Below are 22,913 nucleotides of genomic sequence, written 5' to 3' on the forward strand. Positions count from 1 at the left end.
AGCTCCTAAAATGTTCTTTTCAAGTTATTTGTGCTGGTCCCAGTTGACTTGTATCCTTTAGGAAGTAAGAAGGCAACTACAAAAAGGATTAATTAGATTCCATCTCTCTGGGAAAAAAATCTGTATTGGTGACTTACAATATGAGATGAAAGTTTTCATGAACTCATAAGTTTAACTTCCTCCTTGCATAGATGATAATCTAAGGGATGTCTCAAGAAGAAAAAAGTTTTACCATCATGAAGGTCAAATGATAGAAAGAGGAAAGGAATCCCACAGGGATCCTGAGACATTTGGCATAGCAAAGCAAAAGTAATTCAAACATAAAGAGACAAATGCTTTGAATCACATAGAAAAACATACGTAAGCCATCAACTGGTGCTGGATGCATCTTGAAATTTTGAACTTTTGTACATAACATAAACTAAAAGGAGCACAAGTTTTACACCAATGACCCAAAACCACAAAGTAATTTACTTTAATAACATTGGAGTAAATACCAATGTTTGCTGGCTTGTGACTTGGATATGAAACATAAAAGGGCAAAAGTCTGCTTGGCTCCCCATCCCCAGAAAGCGAATACAGCTGTTAAAAGGCAGCATTTTGACTCACTTGTAATTGTCTGGAAATTTAAAATAGTCCTTTAACATTTTTGGAGTTCATATTGAAATTCCACCTTTCATGAAATCAGTGAGCACAGGTTTCATAGCACACATTGGTCTTTCATGTGTTGTTTGGATCATGTGAAAGGCCAAGGTAATTTTGAGCAGCAGTGCAGCACAAGTCTTAATGATCTTGGGATGTGACTGCTTGGGTAGGATCCAGGGCCCTGTACCGCTTGAGTACTGAATTAGTTACTTCTGAGCTCCTGCAGCCACTCACCTCCAGAGGGTCCCAACGGGGGTTGCACACAGAGAGAATAAGCTAAGGAATATTCATGCTTCTTCTTTCTTTAGTATGAGGCTCTTTTCACGTGTCAGTTGTTTAAGATCCAGATACAATTGGCTTCCTTCATTGGGACAAAATATGTACAACTTCAAGGAGAAGAGGTTTACTTTGGCTCATGATTTCAGAAGTTTTAGTCCATGGTCAGCTGGCTTCAAGGCAGGAACTACATGGTGGAGGAAAGCTGCTTACCTCTTAGTGGATGTCAAGGAGGAGGAGAGAGAGAGGAGAGAGAGAGCGAGAGAGAAAGAGACCAGGAACAGGAGTATACCCTTCCAGGTCACACTCCCCAGTGATTTGCCTCCTCCAACCAGGCCCCATCTCACTATAGCACATTCAGCTGTGAACCACTAATGAGTATAGCTCCCCTATGATCCAGTAACCTTCTAAAATTCCCACTCTGAACACATAAGATTTCTGGGAGATACTTTAAATCCAAACTGTAATCAGGAACTTCATATAAGTGGAATCATTCAGTATTTATTCTTTTGTGACTGGCCTCTTTCACTTAGTATTGTCCTCATGGTTCAGAATGTGTCAAAATTTCCTTTCCTTTTAAGGCTGAATCATACTTAGCATATGATATATACATTTTGTCTGTCTTCCATTTTTGCTATTATAATGATACTATGAACACAAATATGTGTCTTCTTGTGTTAAATTCCTTTTTAATCTGGTATCTCTGACTCTGTCCAAGGGGAATTCAGATTTGTCACATGGTCCTTACTAGTCTCATACAAGGGATGAAATTCTTGGGAGATCACTGGTCAATAAGCATCTTGCACCTCTACCAGAAAACAGAATATTCAACACTGTGTTTGTAGGTTCCATTGACCTCAGAGGCCAAATAATATTCAACTTTGTTTGTCACTGTACATTAGGAGCACTGATGCATGTTGGACACCATTCATACGGTATCATAAATCATACTCCAAAAAATGATGCTTCCCTGTCTCTTGTCAATATTGTAATACAGTAGTCTCCACATTTTCATAGGGTAGAAATGGCAGGTCTTTGGGAATCTGACAGTACAATATAGCAAACTTAATACCAAAACTTGCATGTTTAATTTTATTTTTACAAGTCTATAATTATTTAGGCACAATTTCCAAACCCCAAAAGCTTTAGGAAGTGGAATTTTTCTTTTTCTTTTAGTTTTTGTGTTTTAACACTTGCTTTTGTCATTTTTTACTTTCTTCCCCTCCATCTCACTTTCCCTCCCATTTTCCTCCTTTTCCCTTCCTTCTGTCCTTATTTCTATAATTCATTTAGTAGGAAAATCTTGACCTGATTCAAAATGATGTAAAGCTATCCATTATCTTTATTTATTTCATTTAAATTGACTCTTTAAATATTTTACCATTAAAAATATTGTGTTTGATTGCAGGTTGCTTTCCCAAACCCTTTAGAAGAGTTCCATTATAGACAGTGCATATATATCATATGACCATTCTAAAACCTAAGCCATTATAAATTGGCTTCAAGGGTTTGGGGTAAGCCTTGGGACCCTCTCTCTTGTTAGATACCAGGTTTTTTCTCATACGGGAAAGATCAAAGTTGGTGATCACACTCATGACACATTTGGGAGTCCTGTTTGCTTTCATACAGTCCTAGTGTCTGTTATTTGACCAGAGTAGCTTGTGGGTAGCAGCTCAGATTTCTAACTCTAGGATTTTGTCTGTTGGGAATATTTGTGAAACTCAGTTGTAGTGAGATTTTTATTTTTAAGAAGTTGCAAAATTGTCACCTTACTCTACGAAGCCCAGACAAGGTATTTATCCTGGTTATTTTTAAATATTTCTTCTGAAAAGATCCAGCAGAGAATCTGTGATCATGTTATCTCTCAAAAATGGTAAGGTGCACAGTTTTCGCCATATTTGTAAGGATGTCACAGAAGTTATGACCTGAGGGTCATCCTCTGCATGCATGCTACCTTCAAGGTGGGGAGGCAGGAAGCTGTACCTGACAGCACCTGGACATTTTTAAACCACTAGCCCTACAACAATTGAAATAAAGCCAAGCATATTTGAGTGACTGGTGCTTTTCCACCAGGCTTCTCTTATGGAGGAAGTAGATTTCTTTATGTTACTTAGGATATGCAAGTGTGGTCACAATGAAATCATCCTCCACTGGCCTATTTTCTGGCTGCTTCTTTAAATCAGTAATAGAGTGCCAAAGTCATTGAAGTGTTGCTTCTCTAGAATGTCCCACCCATCAGTGACTCCCATGTACTTGTCAAAATGAGAGATGAACGTGACTGTGAGTGTGGGCTGCTGGCCATGCTTGCTAGGCATTTTTCATAGTGTCCCAGACAGGGCTGGTGATGGATAGTCCAGAAAAGCTTCTCTTTTAATTTTTTTTATTAGCAGATGCTTGCAGTATATAATGATCACATTTATCCTGAGGAGTTGGCATGTGTGTATAATACCACTGATTCTCCTCTTGTCTCCTACCTCTCCCATCCCTCCCTGCTTCTTCCAACTGTTGGTCCCCTTCCTCTTGGCAGCTCTTTTTTCCTCTTCAGCTCTTTTTTCCACCTGCTTTGCATCTCTTTCCTCTGCCTCCCTCCATCTCTTGTTCCCTTTCCCAATTGAAAAAGATCTCCCTACTTCCTATAATTTAACTTGCATTTTGCTCTTTATTTCTATTTTGGGTTTTCCATACAAGAGAAACCATATTTAAGTTTGTGTGTCTGATTTGTTTCACTTAACATTATGATGTCAAATTTACCTACAAATTAATTTGTTTCGCTTTACATTATGATGTCACCATTTACCTACAAATGCCTCAAATTTTATCATTCTTTATGGCAAAGTAGTACTTCATTGTGTATAAATACCACATTTTCTTTATCAATTTATCTGTTGATGGGCATATAGGCTGGCTGTTTCCAAGATTTAGCTATAATAAATTGTGTTGCTATAGCAAACCTTTTCACGACTATATCGTTGCTGGTTTTGTAAAACTGGCAAAACATCTTCTGGCTGGTAGGTTTTGAATTTCTTAAAACAATCAGGCTCATTTTTAAGCACAGTTTCAAGATGTTGTTTTAACGGGTAACAGCCACAAAGCTGTTGAGATTCTTGGAGGAAAACTGGCATAGAAGGGGCAATGAAATGCTAAATGGGCAGCCTGTCCTTCCCCACCATCCACCTCTCAGTTCACTAAACCTACTCTTCGCCTTTTTCTTTCCTTAAGCCTCCAATTTCACTATTTCTCACTCTCAGCTGATGACTTTTAAAAGCAATCTGAGGAGAACTGCTCATCTACCTATCATCAAGCTTACCCACTGCCCTGCTCTATTTACTCTGCTTTCTTTGCTTTACAATGAATGTCTCCCTGCTCACAGCTAAGGCCAGACCTTGCCCTGTGGTCTGCATCCTTTCACCTACTCAAAGGTTTACTCTTTGCTCCCATAATCATCACCACTGCCTTTTCTCTAATACCAGCTTGTCTTTCTCTACTGTGACATCTCTTTAGCTGTGCCTTGTCTATACTACACACCCCTCTTCAGCTACTTCTTCTCTGCTCGTGGAAAGAGTTGACTATGCTTTTCTTCCTTCGTCCACCTCAGTGTACTCACTTCCCCACCATTCTGTAGAAATTGCTCGTGCCAAGTTCATCTTTGTCTTTTCTTGCCCTGGTCCAACAGACAATTTTGCTTTCATCTAACACAGCCTCTCTACATCATTGGACTGTTGCCCATTCCTTCTTTTTTCAAACATTTTTTCTCCCTTGTCTTCCAGGGCATCCTCATCTCTTGGCTCACCTCTTAGCTTATTAGCCATTCCTTCTTCATGGCTGGCCTCCCTTCTTATTCCTGACATTTTTTTCTTGATTAGCTCCAGTGCTCAATCCTTGGACTTCTTCTCTTGCATGCTTCGTGGGTGATTTCACCTAGTGGTCTCTTCTCACATGGAAATATACATCTTTAGCTCTGTCCCTCCCTTTGAGCTCCAGTACTTATCACCATTTCCTCAGTATCTCCATTGAGAAACCACATAGTCATCTCAACCTTAACAGGAAAAATTATGACTTGATTTTTCTTTGCAAGATACTCCTCTTAAGGCTCCCCATGTGGATTATGTCAACAAGTGTTCTGTTGCTCATGATCAAATGTAGAGTTCTACTCCTTGTTAATATCTTAATTAACAAGATTGAATCAGGATCAGAAAATCCTATAGCCTCTAACTTCAAGCCAGACCTGGATATGCCACTTCTCATCACCTCTCTGCTACCCCTCTAGTCCAGGTTACCACCTGTCTCCCCTGATGGTCCCCTGTGTCCTCACTGGTCTGCCTCTCTCCAGTTTTGTCTCCCCCCATTAGTTCTGCATACAGCAGCCAGTCATTTTATGAAATGTTAAATCACATCACTCCTTGCTCAAAACTTCCTTTTCAGTGGCTTTTAGCAACATGAGAATAACTTCCAAAGTCCTAAATGTGCCCATGAGCCCATCAGCTGCCTCCCTGGCATGGCCTTCCTGCTGCCTCCCTCCCTGGCTCCATTCTAGCCACCTATGCCTATTTTTTTCCCAGGCACTCCATGTGCATGCACATTGGTGGACTGGGACCTTGAATTTCTCTTTGCCGGAATGTTCTTCCCATGGAAATGAGTGGTGCTCTTTCCATGCTGGTAAAAGCCTTTCCAACCTAAAATGGCCCAAGTAGAAATCCACTGTCTGCCACTTTCTGTTCTATTTTTCTTTTTTTTTTATCCTTTTATTGGTACATTTTAGGTATACAATATAATGACATTCATCATTGGAGATATGCACCTTTACATACTCTCTTTTTTCTTATTTTTCCCCCTTCCCCTCCCTTCCCTTCAACCCCTCCATCCCTCCCTATTTACAAAGACTTTGTTTCCATTTTTTCATTTTCTCATATTAATCAGCTTTTATCACCACTGATGTTGTATTATATTTTTTATTACTGTCTTATCTACTAGATGGTGCCACAGATTCAGGAACTACATCCTAATGTCTAGAACAATATCAAGCATAAAATTATGTACTCACTAAATAATTGTTGAATGAATGAATCTACTCAGGGACACAGAGACAAAACAGACAAATATTAATGATGATTCAAGGCAAATTAAATATTATAAATTACATTTGCTTGGTCACTTACAATTTCCAGTATACTGCCATCTATATAATGTCATTTAATTTTTATTTTTGTGTTAGTCATCATTTAATCATTATGACAAATTACCTGAGAAAGTCAACCTGAAGGAGGAAAGGTTTATTTTGGTTCACAATTTCAGAGATTTCAGTCCATGGTTACCTGGTTCCATTGCTGTGCTTCTTAAATGAGACAGAACATCTTGGCAGAGAGAGCTGCTTGGTTCATAGGAGCCGGGAAGCAGAGAGAAGGGGAAAGAAACAGTAAGTAGAGGGGAGGGGATATACCCTTCAAAGCCAGGCTACACCATCCAATTAGGCCCCACATATTAATAAGCCCATTGAGCTATGAACTCATCAGTGGATTAATCCCTTGATGAAGTTAGAGCCCTCGAGATCCAATCACTTCCTAAAAGCCCATCTCTGAGCACTGCTGCTTTGGGAACCAAGCTCCAACACATGAGCTTGGGGGACATAGTGTAGCCAACTGAAACAACCTATAAGGTCAGTGCTGTCATTTTCCCTCTTTCACAGGTGAGGGCAGAATGCAGATATGTTGGCTCCAAATGGCATAGTTTTTTGGGGACAGAGGTAGGAGTTAAGATCAGATTTTCTGATCATAAGACCTGCCTTATTTCAAATACAAAAGACAATGAGTGCACAAGGAGTTACAGAGCACTCACTTTGGTTTATCAAGGTGTGTAGGGAGTAATGGGTGCTATAGGGAAATCTTAGTGTATTTGCATCTTGAGGTTCGAACATGGAGTTGAACATAAATGAAGGACAAAAGTGTTCCAGATGTGATAAATGGCATGAGCAAATGCCAAGAGGCATGCATATGTGTGGTGAATTCAGCCAAGGCAGAAACTTACATAGCAGTTTCTTTGATTACCAGCCTGAGGAGTTAAGGTTTGAGCTCTTGGTGGTGGGAAACATTAAAAAATATTTGAATCAAGACTGCCACGTGAACAAGTATTTGTGAAGGTCCCTAGCTTGGTCAAAGAGAGTGGTGTAGATCAGAGGACAGGAGCAGGAGGAGGAGTCTGAGTGGGAAGGACTGGGGAGGATGGAGGAGGTGATTCTTGCTTACATCTAAAGGAGGTGAAGATACTGATAGCTCTCAGTATTTTGGGGGTCTCAGGGTGTCAGTCTTCCCAAAGTAAGGGATTGTTTTTCCTGAAAGTATCAATAGAAAACTAACCAAATCTGGGGGTTGGGGTTTTGGGTTGTTAGCAGAAATCTTGAAATAATCATTATGCAAAATCTAGTAGAAACTGTAGAACAGCAGCCTTAATTGAAACCACTGAACATAATTTCTCCTATCATGTGTTAGCTCTACCTTTTTATTAAGCAAATATTTTTAAAAATGATTTGCCCATCACATTGTCATGAAGTGAGACTATCTTGCATTGTGACTTCAGGCTTGGTGAATCTTTCTTTTAGAAGCTGACTCACCTTGAACTGGTTTTTAATGAATGTTCTAGGGTGGTGGAAAAAGCTTAGTGGAACAATGCTTAATATTTCCAAGTGAGCACTTGAAAATCTATTTCTGCTTCTGAGTAATAGGATCTTTGAGGCTCCAGAATTACTTTTGAACTGGTTTGCTGGCTTTTAGAGGCCCTACTGCCTCAAATCTGTGGAACTGGTGAGGATTTTACTGTAATTGCTTTTGCACCTGACATTTGATGGATTATTTTGGGAATGACTTAGTCATATATCTAAGAAATATCTAGTGTTTATCCAGTTAGAGATTGGATTTAATGCCCAAATGGCTTGACTTGACCTATGTCTAATGCTAAAATTCCTGACTGCTGTGTTTCTCAGTTAGGTTTCAAGTTAAAAAGTCAACTATGTGTGTTTTGGAAGTGTGTTGTGAAGCATTCTGTGATCTATTTTTATGAAATTGAATCTGGACGAGTGCTTTGGTTCTTGGAGCTTCCCTCTGCTCCACATACTTTCCTCTTTCTTCCTGCCTATCCTAGCTCATCCCTGCTTTCAGGAAGACTTCTGTCTTTAAATCCCACTCCCACTTGGCCTATTTCACTTCTCTGAACATCTGTACTCAAGTGCACTTGTCACTCTTCCCTCTAACTTTGCTATAAACTGGTTATACATGGTGGTTTTAAATTTTTTCCCTTTAGGAATTGAGATATTCCCCATAGGGCTGGCAAGTATGGGGCACCTTTTGTCCCGTTAGTCCACTTTTTGATTTTTTTTTAAGAGAAGCAATAAAACACTTTTGTTGTGTTAGTTAAATATTAGCTCTTCTGAATTTTCAATTTTCCTGACTGTTTTGACTGTGTTCTAATGCTATAACAGAATACCATGGACTTGGTCAATTATAAAGAAAATTTTTACTTCTCACAGTCCTGGAGGTTAAGAAGTTCAGGGTGTGATGGTGGCAACTGGCAAAGGCCTTTGTGATGCCTGAGAATATGGAAGGAGAGCAGGCAAGAGTGGGGCAGCTGAACTTACACTAAAACTACTCTTAGGATAACTAACCCAACATTGACTGTGTCTCAAAGAGCTCCCTTCTTAATGCTGTTACAATGGCAATTAAATCTGAGTATAAGTTCTGGAGTGGACATTCAGATTATAGCAGCAGAAAATACCATGTGTACCATTACAGCAGAAGCCAAACAGCACCGACAGCTACTTGTTTACCCTCAGGCCAAGAGTTCGCCAGGTCTGCAGAAAGCCTGTGTTTTGCTCAGTAATTCCACAGAACACTGGCCCCAACCATCCAAAGATTTTCTTGAAGAGAAGTCTTAGACAGATTGGAAAACATTACATTTTATCCCACTGGAGAATCTCATTAGCATATTGTCAATCCTGAGAAACTCAAAATTAAAATTTTTTTTAAAAAAACCAACACAGCATTCCCCAAACTTACTTGACCTTGATCCCTGTTTTCCCCATCAAATTTCCTAACATCCTATGGAGCCTGAGATCCTCTAGAACATATTTTGAGAAATGATGCAGTTAAGCACTTTTCTCCTCTGTAGGCCAGAGAATAAATGGGAAAGCCAATCTCCATAAAGTAATAATTTAATCTCCCTAAAGACGTAACATGAAGAACAAATATTGCCTTTGCAATTTAACTCCCCCGATACCACAAAATGACAACTTGATAAATTGTTGACGAGTGTGGAGCTTTGAAAGACGCCCATATCAAGAGTGGGAAAAGGCTGACAGGTGTGTGATCTTTACTGACTGTTCTTGCAGATGTTGGCTCTGTTTCTTCATCTAAAAATTTTGGAGGTTTGTCATTGTGTGTGGTTGCGCATGCTGGTTCCGTGGCTACCAATGTGTTGCATAATGAATGAGGCTGAAAAGACTCAGGCAGCAATTTTAAAAATAGAGAAAGAACAGTGCTGATGGTTGTTGTGAACAGCAGTAGTCCTTTCTCTCCCTCCCTCTCCCTTTTACAAATGACAGATCCGTGTATTACTCAGCAGTAAAATAACTGATCTGCTTACCAGTTCTGTTTATTATCTACCTAGAAGTGTGATCAAGAGTCGGTTTGGTTAGTTTGTGTCCTTATCTTGGAGGTGAAATGTTTTCTTACATTTGTCCTCTAGAAATTTATTACAACCTGGATAACTACCTACAAACCTACTCAGTTAAAAATTACATCATTCTACCCTAGCATGGGCCAGAGACAGTAATTAGCATTGCTATAATTTGGGGCTCTCTTATAGCAGAAGAGGAAGAAATATGTTTTTAAAATTCAGTTAGAAGCACCTAAATGTTTATATAGTTATATGCTTTGTTTTCAATCATTATTTGATAAAATTCTCCAATGTCATCGATATTCGGGAATTATAATACAGCTGGAGCACTGCATTTAGGTTAACTGTGACTCATAATGAGTTTTATACAGATTGTGTGTTTATAACAGGGTTCTGGAGCCAGTTCACAAGGCCACAGAGAAAGCAGTGTGCCTGTTTCTTTCCCATGATGTGTTCAGTGACATCAGGTTTGAGCCTGAGTTCATCCCTGGGGGGAATATTTATACCATGGATATTGGTAACTGCTATATCACAAAGATTCCTCATCTCCAGTGAGAAGTAGTTGCTCACCATTTATCAGAACCTTATTGGTTCCAGGATGTCCCTCAGTATAACTTGATTACAGACTGCGTCTCCCTCATCTGAAATGCTTGGGATCAGAAATGTTTTGACGTTTGGAATATATGCATATAGAAAAACAAGCTCTCTTGGGAATGAGACCAAAGTCTGAATATAAAATACATTTGTGTTTTATATGCACCTCATTCATACAGCCCAAAGGTAATTTTTATATAATATCTTAATAATTTTTTTGTATGAAACAAAATTTCATGGTGGAATTGTCATGTTGTTCAAAAGGTTGCAGATTTTGAAATATTTCAGATTGTGGGTTTGCAGATCAGGGAAGCTCAACCTGTACAGAGAATTTCTAAAATATGATCAAGGAACTCTTAGAACACAGTGAATGGTTTTTTTTCCTTAAATTCTTTTATTGGTACATTTTAGGTATACAATACATTTACATTTACATTTATCATTGGGATCTTGTACCTGTACATGATGTATCTTGGTTCTTATTTTTTCCCCATTCCCCTGCCCTCCCTTTGCCCCCTCCACCCTTCCCTATTTACAAAGACTTTGTTTCCATTTTTTCCTTTTCTCATAATTTTTCCTTTCCCTTCTTTCCTTTCCCCTACCCCTCCCACTTCCCCTACCCCTTTGGACCTTTTCTTCCTATTTCATATTATCAATTATTCATTTTAATCCTTATTTACACTTTCAGTTTTTCACACCAGAGAAACTATTCGGTATTTACACACGTGAAGAACACAGTGAATGTTATAACACTAGTACAATTGCCTTTTCTATATTTTTTCCTTTCTTCCTCTCCCCAGTCTTTTGGATAATGAAATTTAAGATGATATGTAGTCTCAAGTCCCTGTTGTTTGTTTCCTGGTTAAACATGATCTCAATCTACTAGGTTTATAAAGAAGAATCTTCTTGTTTTTTCTTTAACTTCATTGGAGGTAATTCACTGGTGCATTGTGTTTTTATAGTTCTTTGTGGCACCCTGTAGATGGGCCTCCTTCCTCTTTGATGTATGCCAAATTCAGAGCCAGAGCAATGTGTGCTTCTGTGGAAGCCAACATGGCAGCTGCTTCGTCAGTCAGGGCAGGCACCTACCTCACTGCTGTGTCAGCACAACCATGATGAATGGTATATAGTGGTCTGGGATTACCACCTGCTGTCTTCATCACAAACCAGCCAAAAGAACAGATTTCCTGCTACAGTATATTATTTGTACGTTTGCAGAACCACAGGAAGATAAGTGGGGGAATATTTTGTGGTGGAAATGTCTAAGGACCTTAAATGAGGCATCCTGTCTTCTTTCCTTCTCTTCCTCTCCACCCTCCGTTAATATGCATTTATTTTTCATTCCGTAGGGGATCAAGTTGTATATAGGATTATTCAAACTGGATTCTTTGGATACTTGTGATGGATTTTGAGAAACAGATGAAAATCTGTTGACAAAACATATCGAGTGGATTGATAAGTGTGCAAATATTTTTATACTTTTCTGGACTTAGGGGTTTATTTTCTTATTCTGCATTTTGAGGAAAAGGCACATTAGGGGCAGAAGAAGCTGGCAGTGGGAAGTCAGGTTTTTATTTGCACCTCACTTGATAATAGGGGAAATCAGCAGGGATACAGACATATTTAGGCAGGGTTGCCTCCTGGCTAGGAGCATGGGCCAGGAGCCAGACCACCCAGCCTATTATCCTGGCTCTGCTACCTGCTAGCCCTGGGAAATTGGACAAATTGCTTAATAGTCTGTACTTCTGTTTCTTCACTGGAAAGCAGGGATAATAATAACACTTATATCAGGCCTCTTGATGGGCTGCTGAGCACCTTTGTGTAAATTTGAAAAAGACCTCTCCATAGGTAGAGTCCATAGACTTAGTACAGCAGTGACTTTATGCAAGTTAAGAAAACAGAACTCTTCCTTCAGGAGGATTTATGTGATTTGTCAAATGCAACATGGGCCAGGTTAGCTCCGATTTGTCTGCTCAACTGGCTGCCCTTGTCCAGCGCATAATGGGTTTAACCATCTATGGTGTCTGTGACCACCACACAGGGCCCCCAGGAGTCAGTGCATCCAATTAAAGATCCAAAAAGATGCTGTCATCATCACCATCTTTTCAGGGTGAGGCTAGAGTAGAAGAGGGTTCAGACGAACCTGGAGAGTTGTGCAGAGGGGTTGTAGTCTCAGAGAAGTGAAGCAATTTGCTGGAAGCCCTGTGGTTAGAACCTAGTTATTTTGGCTTTGGCCACACCCTCTCCAGTGCTGACGAGGCAACACTAGACGATTGTCTGAGTCAAGCAAAAGAACCAGCGGTAGAAGATGAGGTTGAAGGACACTCTGGTCATACCAACTCCAAGCACTCATCTACAGCCATCCAAATGACAAACTCTCAGAAGACATAATTTAAAAAATTTCCCAAACCAAACAGCACATTCATCCCCTTGCTCAGTATTCGAAGGTTCAGTTAAAAATATGTACTATACAATAGTATGTGTGGATCACAGCTACCGCCATAATGATGGATGGTATAGTTTGAGCATGGTTTGTCCACCCTGGAACTGTGTTGAGCCTGACTCCTCAGAGCAGAAGTGTTGGGAGGTGGGGCCTGATGGGAGGGGCTCCAGTCATACATGGACCTGGCCCTCATGAATAGATGAATGCCATCTGTGAGGGGAAGTTCTCACTTTCACAGAATGTTTTTGGTTACTTTGAGCGCCAATTGTTATAGAGCATGAACTCCCTCATGGTTTGTCTTTTCCACATTGCCTATTTGCCCCTCTGCTTTCTGCCACGAGCTGAAGCTGTACCTGTGGTCCTATGATCCTGAACTTTATATATAGACTTTTGAACTATGAGCCAGATAAACCTCTTTATAAATTACCCAGCCTCTGGTATTGTTATAGTATATAAAATGGACTAATATGGTAGAGTTGAGGAATATTATGAGATGGATGTGAATTTCTGTCATATTGGAACTAAAATCTATTAAAAGTGGTATTTCTTAATACAGAGTATTTCCTGAGTAAAGCTAAATGGAAAATATATTTAGTTACTAATGAGAGGGGGCTAAAATGAGGTTGAGCCACTCTGGAGGTTAGCTTATATATTCCCAGTACTCTTTACAACCTTTGTAATTGTAAAATATAATACAGGTTGCTATGGTTTGGATATAGTTTGTTTCCTGAACTTGTGTGGAGTTTAATTCCCATTGTGAGATAGTAAGAGGGTGGAAACTTAATCTGACTATGGTGTTTAGAGTAGGGCCTTTGAGAAGTGACCAGGACTAAATCATTAGGGAAGGGTCCCCATGATTGAGGAGAGACCAGGGCACAGATTCACGTACCTTCACACTCCCTGTCATTGGTCACATGATGCTTTGAGCGGTTTCAAGAACCTACCTACAAGAGGGGCCAGGGATTTAGCTCAGTGGTTCCACTGCCTGCCTTGCAAGCACAAGGACCTGAGTTCAATCCCTGGTACCAAAAAAAAAAAAAAGACCTTACCTACAGGAAGGCCAACACCAAATTCAGCCCCTCAATTTTATATATCCAATCCATGAGCCAAACTAAGCCTCTTTTCTTTATAAAGTAATTTGCCTCAGGTATTTCATTATAGTAATAGGAAATGGACACATGAGTCTAGAAAATTACATACAAGCATAGCTTGGCTAATTATTTAAAATGATTACTCAAATCAAGAAATAGATTTTCTAGACCTAGATACACCTCCTGTGCTCCCTCCCTCCAGGGGTCATCCCTTCCCTCCTTCCCCAAAGCAACATTCTTCATTTTCTTGCTTTTCTTTAGCATTGAATGCCCAGGTCAAATTTTCTTTTCAAAAAATAGGCTACTTAAAATGCCATCATGCTATCTTTATACTGAGTATTTCACCATGCTTTATTTTCACTTGGTAATCTAATACCTTGTTTGTGTGAATTCTCATAGTTTTTTTTAACTTGACTTTGATACCTTTTTAAATGCCATGTACTGGTGCTGTACAGCAGTTTGTGGTTACTTTGGATTCTTAGCTAAAACTATTCCATTATTAGAATATCAAATAGTGAAATCAATCATTTCTACACACCATTCTACAACGGCTGTGGGACTGTGTGTACTTGGCAGAGCCTCTAGTTCTAGTTCTTTGCCAAAACGCAGGAAAGCAAGGGGTTGACCCTTCTTCCTTTCCATCCTTAGTGCTAACGTCATGTCGAGTTGAGAGTTGATGGCTGGCCAGTGCCAATTCTGTGTAATGAGCAGGTGAGAGAGTTGAACTTAAATATGGTGACCAATAGTGAACTGATTGACAGTGACTACCATCAAAACAAACATGAAAAAATACTTCTAGAGATTACTGAGGAGCCATTGGACAGGTTGTTGATCTCAATATTTACCCTAGGCTGCGGAGCTAGCTTCTAACTACATTTTATTGTGAATATTTTGAAACATTCAAAAGAAAGGAAGAAATGATTGGCTCAATGTAACTCATATATATTCACCACCTGATTTCAACAGTTGTTAAAATTTTCAATATTTGCTTCCGACACACACATATACCCTGACTATTTTTTCCAACTATTTCAGAATAAATTACATGTACCAGGTGACTTCCTCTCTAATGCATCTTGAAAGTACAAGTGCATTCTCCTATATAACCACCATACGGTTATCACTCTTCTCTTTGTAAAGTGGACAGTGACACCTAAGATCATCACATGTCCAGTACATATTCAGAGTATCCTGCTGTACCCCACACGTTGTCAGCACAGTTTCAAGTGGGATCTCAGGAAAGAACAGACATTGTAATCTGTCATGATGCACCCTAGTCTCTTTAAAATAGCAAGCCTTCCCTCTTCATAACATGAATGTCTTGCAGTCACATTTTTGTACAAAATGTGTTTGTTGTTCTCTGGATTTGCACAGTTGTTTCCTTGTGGTGTCATTCGATGCACTGAGCATGTGTAGGAGACTTTCACATGAGCTTCCTTGTCTGCCTTTATGCCCAGCACTCACAAACCTAGATTTATATTTTACATGGCAAAGTTGCCTCAACTGAACTCCCTCTCCTAAGTATTTCTGAATAACCATTGCAGCTACCTGATTTTAAACACCCTATTGTGGATTTTCTTCTCCTTGGATATGAAGTTTGATAAAAGAAAAGTGCCACCCAAATAGAGCTACCATTTTTGCAAGTCAGTATGTAGTAAATGTTCTACTAGATATTTTGTACCCCCAATTTCTGCCCTCTTAAAACCTTATAAAACAGGCTTTTTTGGGGGTGGGATGGGTGTATTGAGGATTGAATGCAGGGCCTCATGTGAAATAGGCAAGCAGTCTACCACTGAGCTACCTCTCCAGCTAAAACAGGCTTGTATATCCGTCTTGCAGGCAGATGATGGAAACTTGGACTAGTATCACAATATAGAGACAGAAAGAAGAAGGACAGACTTCAAATATATTTCAGAGAGAGAGTATTGCCCTTCATGGAGGTTTGAATGTGTCCCTGTGTTACTGAAGGAGGGAGATGGAGACCAAAGTGAAACAGGTCTGGTTTGGAGACAGATACCAAGCCTTTTGTACTCCGGACTGCCTAATTCAAAGATTTTATATTTCACTATGTTGAGGACTAAGCGACAGTTGCATAAACAAATTTGCCAAAATTAGCCTAGAACTAAAATATTTAAGGAGCAACATGATACCCAAGTAAAAATAGCTTCCATTAGGGTGTGTCTCTGTACCTCCAGGGACGAAGAAAACACTTAGTCCCCAGCACTCTGCTGCTCCAATTTCTTTCTGAATTCTTCTTTCTCTTTGTTCTCAAACCAGTTGTTGAGGCTTTTGGTTTGGAGAATTCATCATGAGTGTTGCCCGTCGTTTTCTGTGTCTTCCATTCTGCCTTCTTGGGCAGCTAGGATAGCATGAGGACATACAAACAGCCATGTTAAGCCCATGCTTTACGTGGACTGACCGATTTTCTGTGTCAGATCATGCCATGGCTACATCAGAGGATCTAATGCTCCCAGAGTGCTTTTGAGCCTTGGCTGTACTCTCAGTTTTTTTTTTTTTTCCTTTGTAGAGTCTGTCAATCTGTGGCTATAAACAGTGCCTTCTGGTTTTCTGATGACACCATGAAAATATAAATGGATTCTGCAGATTGCATTTTATTATCCTCAGTATTAAGCACTCAGCTGGTGCGAGAGGGAATCGGGTCTGATAATGTTGATTAAATTACCTCAAGCCTGGACTTCCGTGCTGCTTCTTTGCCAGCCCAAACTGGAAAGATATAAGGAGCTACAGTAATTAAAGAACATGTATCGATGGAACCACCACAGGAAGGCCACTTGGGCCTATGGCATTGTGGTGGGCAGTGCACCCTTGGCTGGCCAGAGGAGAGCTGATCCTAGTCTCACCCTTGCCACTGGCCAGCCATGTACATGACCTTTGGCCAGTCCATCTGTAGGACATTATCTTTCTCATGGATAAAATAAAGGGTTGTGCCTATAACCTGGACTATATTCTGGTATAAAGAAGAGATATGGATGGATCTATAACAAGATCCTTGGATGCTGTGTGGCTAGTGACTTGTGAGGACCATACAGGCAGCTACTGTAGTTGTCTTGCTGACAGATGATGGAGGCCTGGACTAGTGTCATAACACAGAGACAGAAGGGATGGACCTAAGCTGTATTTTGGAGAGACTCCATTGCTCTTCGCAGTGGTTTGGATATGTCTCTTATTGGGGGAGGGAGTTGGTAATGCTGTTCATTGATGTGGGGATGACTAAAGGTTAGATTAGCGGACAGACATGAAGGCTTTTGTATTAGCATATTCATGATGGAGCTATAAATGTATGACTATCCCATCGAGCAGCTTGTTCCACTCAATAGTTCTGTCTCACACCAGCCGATGGGACAGTCATCCATGTGCCACTGGTGGCTCAAGCCAATGAGTACATGTTAATCTTGTTCAATATGAAGTATTTATTAGGTACCCAGGTGGAAACGTTGGGTGAGAAATTGGATAGCTGATTGTGAACTTGAGGGTTCAGTGCTATATATAAGGGTGTGAATTATCCTTCTGTATGTGCTATAAAGAGCCACGAGACTGGATGGAATTACCCAGGGAAGTGAGAGAGAGGAGCAATATAGAAAGAGAAGAAAAGCGAATGAGGAGAAAAAGGCTGTTTTACTTTATAGTTAGGCATTGTGGTTTTAGCACTGAGATCACTGGCTATACATGGTGGCAAAGTCCATGAGGATGGAACTGGAACAACAGTTTGTAGGAGCAAATCACAGCTTCTGAAAAGTACCTGCTTTTATACAATTTGGGAAAAATATCTATGTCTTTAAAAAGTTAAGTGAAAATCTATTCCATTTTCTAATTTATCTCAGTCCCTTGAATCCAGAGACTGTTATGGGGATTGCTGACATTTATTTAAAATGCTCTTCAGACCCTTAGTTTGTTGGTGGATTATAGTTTGTCTAACAGATCGCTTTCAATAACATAAGATTGATGAAAGTATTTCTGAAATATCATTCATGTACATGGTAGTGATCAGGCTGAGGAGCTATTTCTTGGCAGACTTTTACTCTTTGTAGCAGTTGCATAATTATAATAGTAATAAAGTAATTAGCAGAATGTAATATTGTGAGATACAATGTGTTACATTATAAACACATCATAAAATTGTTGCCATGAAGTTGTGCAGTTTTGTTTATTACACTGGCTTTTTAGAATTCTCCATATTTCAGTTATTTGAATGGTTTTGAGCAGAGCCATGGGTGTAGACAAACTCAGAAACAGAATTACCTTTGAGCCCCATGGAAAGGAAATTGGATGCAGATGAGCTTCCTCAATAATCACTTGCATATAGCAGTGTGGTGCCACGTTAGAGGTCCTTTGTTCTATTAAGTCAGAAAGAAGGATTTTTCCAGCTTCAACACCATCAAGGTTTTGATAAATTAGCCATTCATTGGCTATTTTAATGTGCATGGTTCTCCAACAAATATTTTGTTTAGTAATTAAACTGAATTAATCCTGAACCATAAAGCTGAAAAGAATCTGGCATAGGGCTTTCCTGAAAAGCACATAGAGAGTAGTTGATGAGATAATGGCCATCATAAGTTCCCCTGAGGCTCCCCTGGAGTAGAGAGAGGTGTGCACAAGTTCTGAGGGTCCCCATGCCTGGGGAGGTGTGTTATACCCACCTTTAATATGATTGGGGTGCCCCGGAGTTTCTGTTCATGCATTCCTACATCCCTTTTTGTGTATTTAATAATTAAACACACAAGGCCATTATGTTCAACACCTTTAGGTAAGAACCTGTAAGAACTTTGGATTCTGCTATGATGAGTGAGAGGGGGTTCTCTGGGCTTGTGAGGGGAGTGGTGGCTTGAGCTGACTTTAGAGGCTCACTCTACCTGCTGCTTGAGGCTAGATGGATGGGAGACAAGGGTGGAAGCAGGGAGGCCAGTTAAGAGACTCCTGAGATATCCAGAGTGAGATGTCAGCAGCTTGGAGAAGGATGGCAGAATGAAGGTAGTGAGAATCAGCCAGATTCTGCCTCAGATCTGAAGTTGAAATCAACAGGATTTTTAAAAGCAGCCTTTAAAAAAATTGGTATATGTTTATAATACATAAAAATTACATTTGTTTTGGGGAATTGGCGTGCGCGCACACACACACACACACACACACACACACACACAGTATCTTATTTTTTACCCTTGCCCCATAACCTTCCCTCTTCCCCCTTCCCCTCATCTCTTCCGTATCTCCAAAAAATCTGTCTCCCTATTTCCTACCGTCTCTTCTTTCTTTTATTCTTTATTTATATTTTGTGTGTCTCACATATGAGAAATTATGTGATATTCAACATTCCCTGTTTGGTTTATTTTACTTATAACATCATGATGTCAAGATCTATTCATTTTCCTACACATGAGCTGAGTTTATCCTTCTTTGTGGCTGCATAATACTCCATTATGTATCTATACCACATTTTCCTTAACAAGATTTATTTCTGGGTGTGGTTGGTTGTGAAAGACAAGGGTCAGCATGACTAAGATTTTTGGGCTGAACAACTGAAAGGATGGAGTTTCAAGGATGAACTGATTGAGAGAGCAGGATTTGGGGAGATGATAAAGTGTGCCTGGCATTCATGCCACTCTCACCTGGTGGCCCTCGGATGTTTCTGAGCCTGGGCTCTTCCCAGCCACCATGAATCCTAGGGCCCCATCACAGGCTCTCTTTAAAGCTCTGCTCAGCTTCCCATCCTGTCCTTGCATCTTTGGAGAGTGATCTGTCATGATGACTGGGTTGGTTCTTTATCTGGAAGGTTCCTGGGAGCCCTCAGCTTGTGGTCACTTCCGCTGCAAGTGGACTTGGTGACTGGGTCCAGGCAGCTGTTAATTGCAATGACTTGTGCTATCACAAGAGAAATGGTAATTAGCAGTCTTTATAGTTAGACTATATAACATGTGACATTGTGTACATATAATAAGTACAGCATAAAGATGTTACTGAGAGAGCTCATTGAGACAGGTCATCCAAACTCCTGATTCCAGGGGAAGGGCTTCCCTTTGTGATTCTGAATTGATGGCTTAGTTTAGCATATGTATTAGTCCATTTCTCATTACTATGACAAAACACCTGAGGGAGGCTAACTTTATAGAAAAAAAAGAGATTTAGTTAGCACGCCATTTGGGACGCTGAAAGACACAAGTTCTGATGAGGGCCTCTCCTGGACTGTGTCACTTCCTGGTAGATGGTGTGTGCAACTCAAAAGAGGAATCCAGGGAGAGAGTGGTGGTCCACAGTCCCTTCCAAAACCATCCCTCCAGTGACCTAAGGACTCCATGAGGTCCCACCAACTCCCAACACTGGGGACCAAGGTTCCAGCACAGGAACTTATTTGGGATTGTTATGTCTTCCTGATCCGCTAACCCTTTTATCATTGTGCAATGACTATATCCTTGATATTATTTGATGTTCTGAAATTTCTTTGTCTGATGTGAATATAGCCACTGCAGCTCTGTTATGATTAGGTGCTTGGATGATGTATCCTTTTACTTCCTCTCTCTTTGTCTTTCTTTTTTGCAGTACTGGAGATCAAACCTAGGTCCTCATGTATGCTAGAAAAGTGCTCTACCATGAGGCTATGTAGCCAGCCCTCCCACTGTTCTTTTGACTCTATCACTCTCTGCTTATGTTACTATTGTGCACATTTATTTGTAGGCATAGTTAGGTCTCACTTTTTGAACCAATCTGATAATCTCTGTCTTTTAATTGGGGCTGGTAGGTAATTTATATGTAATGTGATTATTGATATGGTTAGGCCTAAGTCTATAATCTATTTGTTTTATTTGTTCCATCTGTTCTTTGTCCTCTTTTCCTGTTCATTATGGGTACTCTTATTTTTTGCCCTTTTGCTTTCTATGCTGTTTTCTATGGTTCAGTTTTATTTCTTTTATTGGCTATTAGTGGTAACTTTTTATTTTGCCATGTTAGGAGTTTCCTTGAGTTCATAGTATGCCTACTTACCTGGTATTTTGTAGTGCTGAATAAGAATTTATTGAATGAACAAATGAATGAACGAATGTCTCCCTGATGCCCCAGTTGTAGCTGAGAGCCGGAGGACCACAAATGGCCACCAGTTCAGTGTTGTCTGACAATTATTCTTTCCTAGCTTTTGGGTTTTCTCTTTCTCACTCTGCTATTTATGAATGCGGCCTTACCTTCAGGTCTCTATGCTAGTCTCTCAAGGTTACAGATCTGCATCTGTCCTCCCCTAACTCTCTGAGGTTTAAGTAAATCAAGACTTTATCCTCAGGCAGGTGCTTTTCTTGGGCTCCCTGATAGTGTGTGGGTTGGAGTCTCTGATGGAAGAGCCCGTGGCCTTGACTTACTGTGGTCAAATTCCGCCCCCCCCCCCCACCGCCAAGTAACATATCCTTATCAGGACAAACAGATTTTTATAAAGCACCAGATAGGAAAAGAGCTCCAAAAGAAGTGGGCTAAATTTAACTTTAGCTGATCTAGGCAAAGCTACACATGGAAAGGAAATTAAGGCTTAACAGATTTTCCTCATTCTTGGAATGCCACCAATTTTTTCAAGGTTGTGAATATTTTTAAAAATATTGAATGTTCTAATTGAAAAATAAAAATTTATGCTCTTTTTCTTCTTTTCCAGCAAGTAACTGGCAGAAGTTTTGGTGATAAAGATTTTCGGACTGGTTTAGAAAATGGAATCCTTCTCTGCGAGTAAGTATAACTTATATTCCATTAGATTTTTTCCAGCAGCTTTTCCAGTACTGTTCAGTTTGTAAAGCTCCTAGTTTTTAATTTTTTTTTTTGTACTGGGGATTGAACTCGGAACCTTGCACTTGTGAGGCAGGCAGTGGAACCCGGCAGCCTAGTTTTTAATTTTTAATTTATTCACAGTTTAGATATGAAACTCAACAAAATCACTGGGTTCAGCAACAAACACAAGTAGATGAAGGAGTCTTAGTGTATAATATGGAGTGGGGGACCTCGGTGACTGCCAACAAGATAGAGAAGGAGGATGTATGTGGTAGCTGCTATGGGCTCCCACCAGCTTTTACTGTGAAGGAATTTGGGCCCAGGTGATTGTAAGAATGTGGACCTAATTGTGACAAAGTAGGAACTTTTTCTCTCTGTTCAAGACTCCCAACAAAGCCACCTTGCACCAAATGAAAACAGTGCCTTTCACACTTACACATCTTAAAAGCGTACCAGGTGACATTCCTCACCCACTTTCACAGATGGATTTTGAACATGAATAGTTTGCGCTGCTGGTGAAGTACATATGTGGATAATAACTGCCGTGTTTAACTTTTGTTTTGAAGTTAGGCTCTGTTGCAGATCACTGCTGTGACAGAAGGGAGAGCTTTCTATGAAGTAGTTCTCAACACAAAATAAGCCTTAGTATTTAGTGATTATTTGGACAGAAACTTCAAGGTTTCAAAATTTGGATTTATTGAATAGGTTCAGTAATTTGGGTACTGATTTTTGCTTTATTTAGATGTACATACAGTGAAATATGTTGCTCCTAATTATGTGTGACTTGATGGATTTTCAAAAATGTATACGTGTGTGCAACTTACACCCTAATGAAGATGTAAAACAATGCTCTTCATAGCCCTTCCTGTTGAGTCTCAACGCCCCGGAGATAAGCTGTTCTGATTTCTTTCACCGTCGCAGTTCTTTCACCTTCTCTTCAACCTTACATAAATGGAATTGCAGAATGGATTTATTTTGATGAAAATTTGGTTATTGGTTTGATGTAGACGGAAAAGCACGGATTTTAGAGCCTGAAAACTGAAATCTCGAGCCCTTACTTCCCCTCTCAAGTCTTTAACCTTCTTGAGTATCTTCTTTTTCCTTAAATGGTGATAATAAATCTGTACTCCATTTCACAGGCTTTTTGTGAACATCAACAGAATAATGGGTACAGTATTTTGAAAGAATGTACCGTGCTTTATAAATGTTTATTTTGCAGAACTTTTCAACACTGTCCATGTCAGCATTTTCCCTACCTTTCCACTGCCTTTTATTGTTCAAAGAAAAATTGCTGTCCTCCAACTGCTGTGTGCACATCCTGTTTCTATGGAGTCTCCCACACTTCTCCTACTGTTCTTCCTCAGCTCCTCTCTGCCCTCTATGTGCAGATCAGAGCCCACCTGGAGGTAAGCTGTAATTAGCTCAGCACCTCCTGACCATAGGTGAGGCTT

The 22,913-nt window shown here is 40.0% G+C and overlaps 1 protein-coding gene across 12 annotated transcripts in view; it reads left to right on the forward strand.

Annotated features, from left to right (window-relative positions):
- Limch1 (LIM and calponin homology domains 1) overlaps nucleotides 1-22,913 on the forward strand; it is a 329,430-nt gene that overhangs the window by 107,288 nt on the left and 199,229 nt on the right. For all 12 annotated transcript variants that reach the window (XM_021262418.2, XM_087187511.1, XM_087187515.1 and 9 more), the window contains one exon: nucleotides 21,353-21,423. In XM_021262418.2, coding sequence (XP_021118077.1) covers nucleotides 21,353-21,423 — 71 coding nt within the window. Of the gene's footprint in view, nucleotides 1-21,352; nucleotides 21,424-22,913 lie in introns of those variants that run through there.

This window comes from Heterocephalus glaber, unplaced genomic scaffold (genome assembly GCF_053883595.1).
Source record: "Heterocephalus glaber isolate CG9 unplaced genomic scaffold, H.glaber_assembly_v1.0 deba00001509, whole genome shotgun sequence".
Lineage (NCBI taxonomy): Eukaryota > Metazoa > Chordata > Mammalia > Rodentia > Bathyergidae > Heterocephalus > Heterocephalus glaber.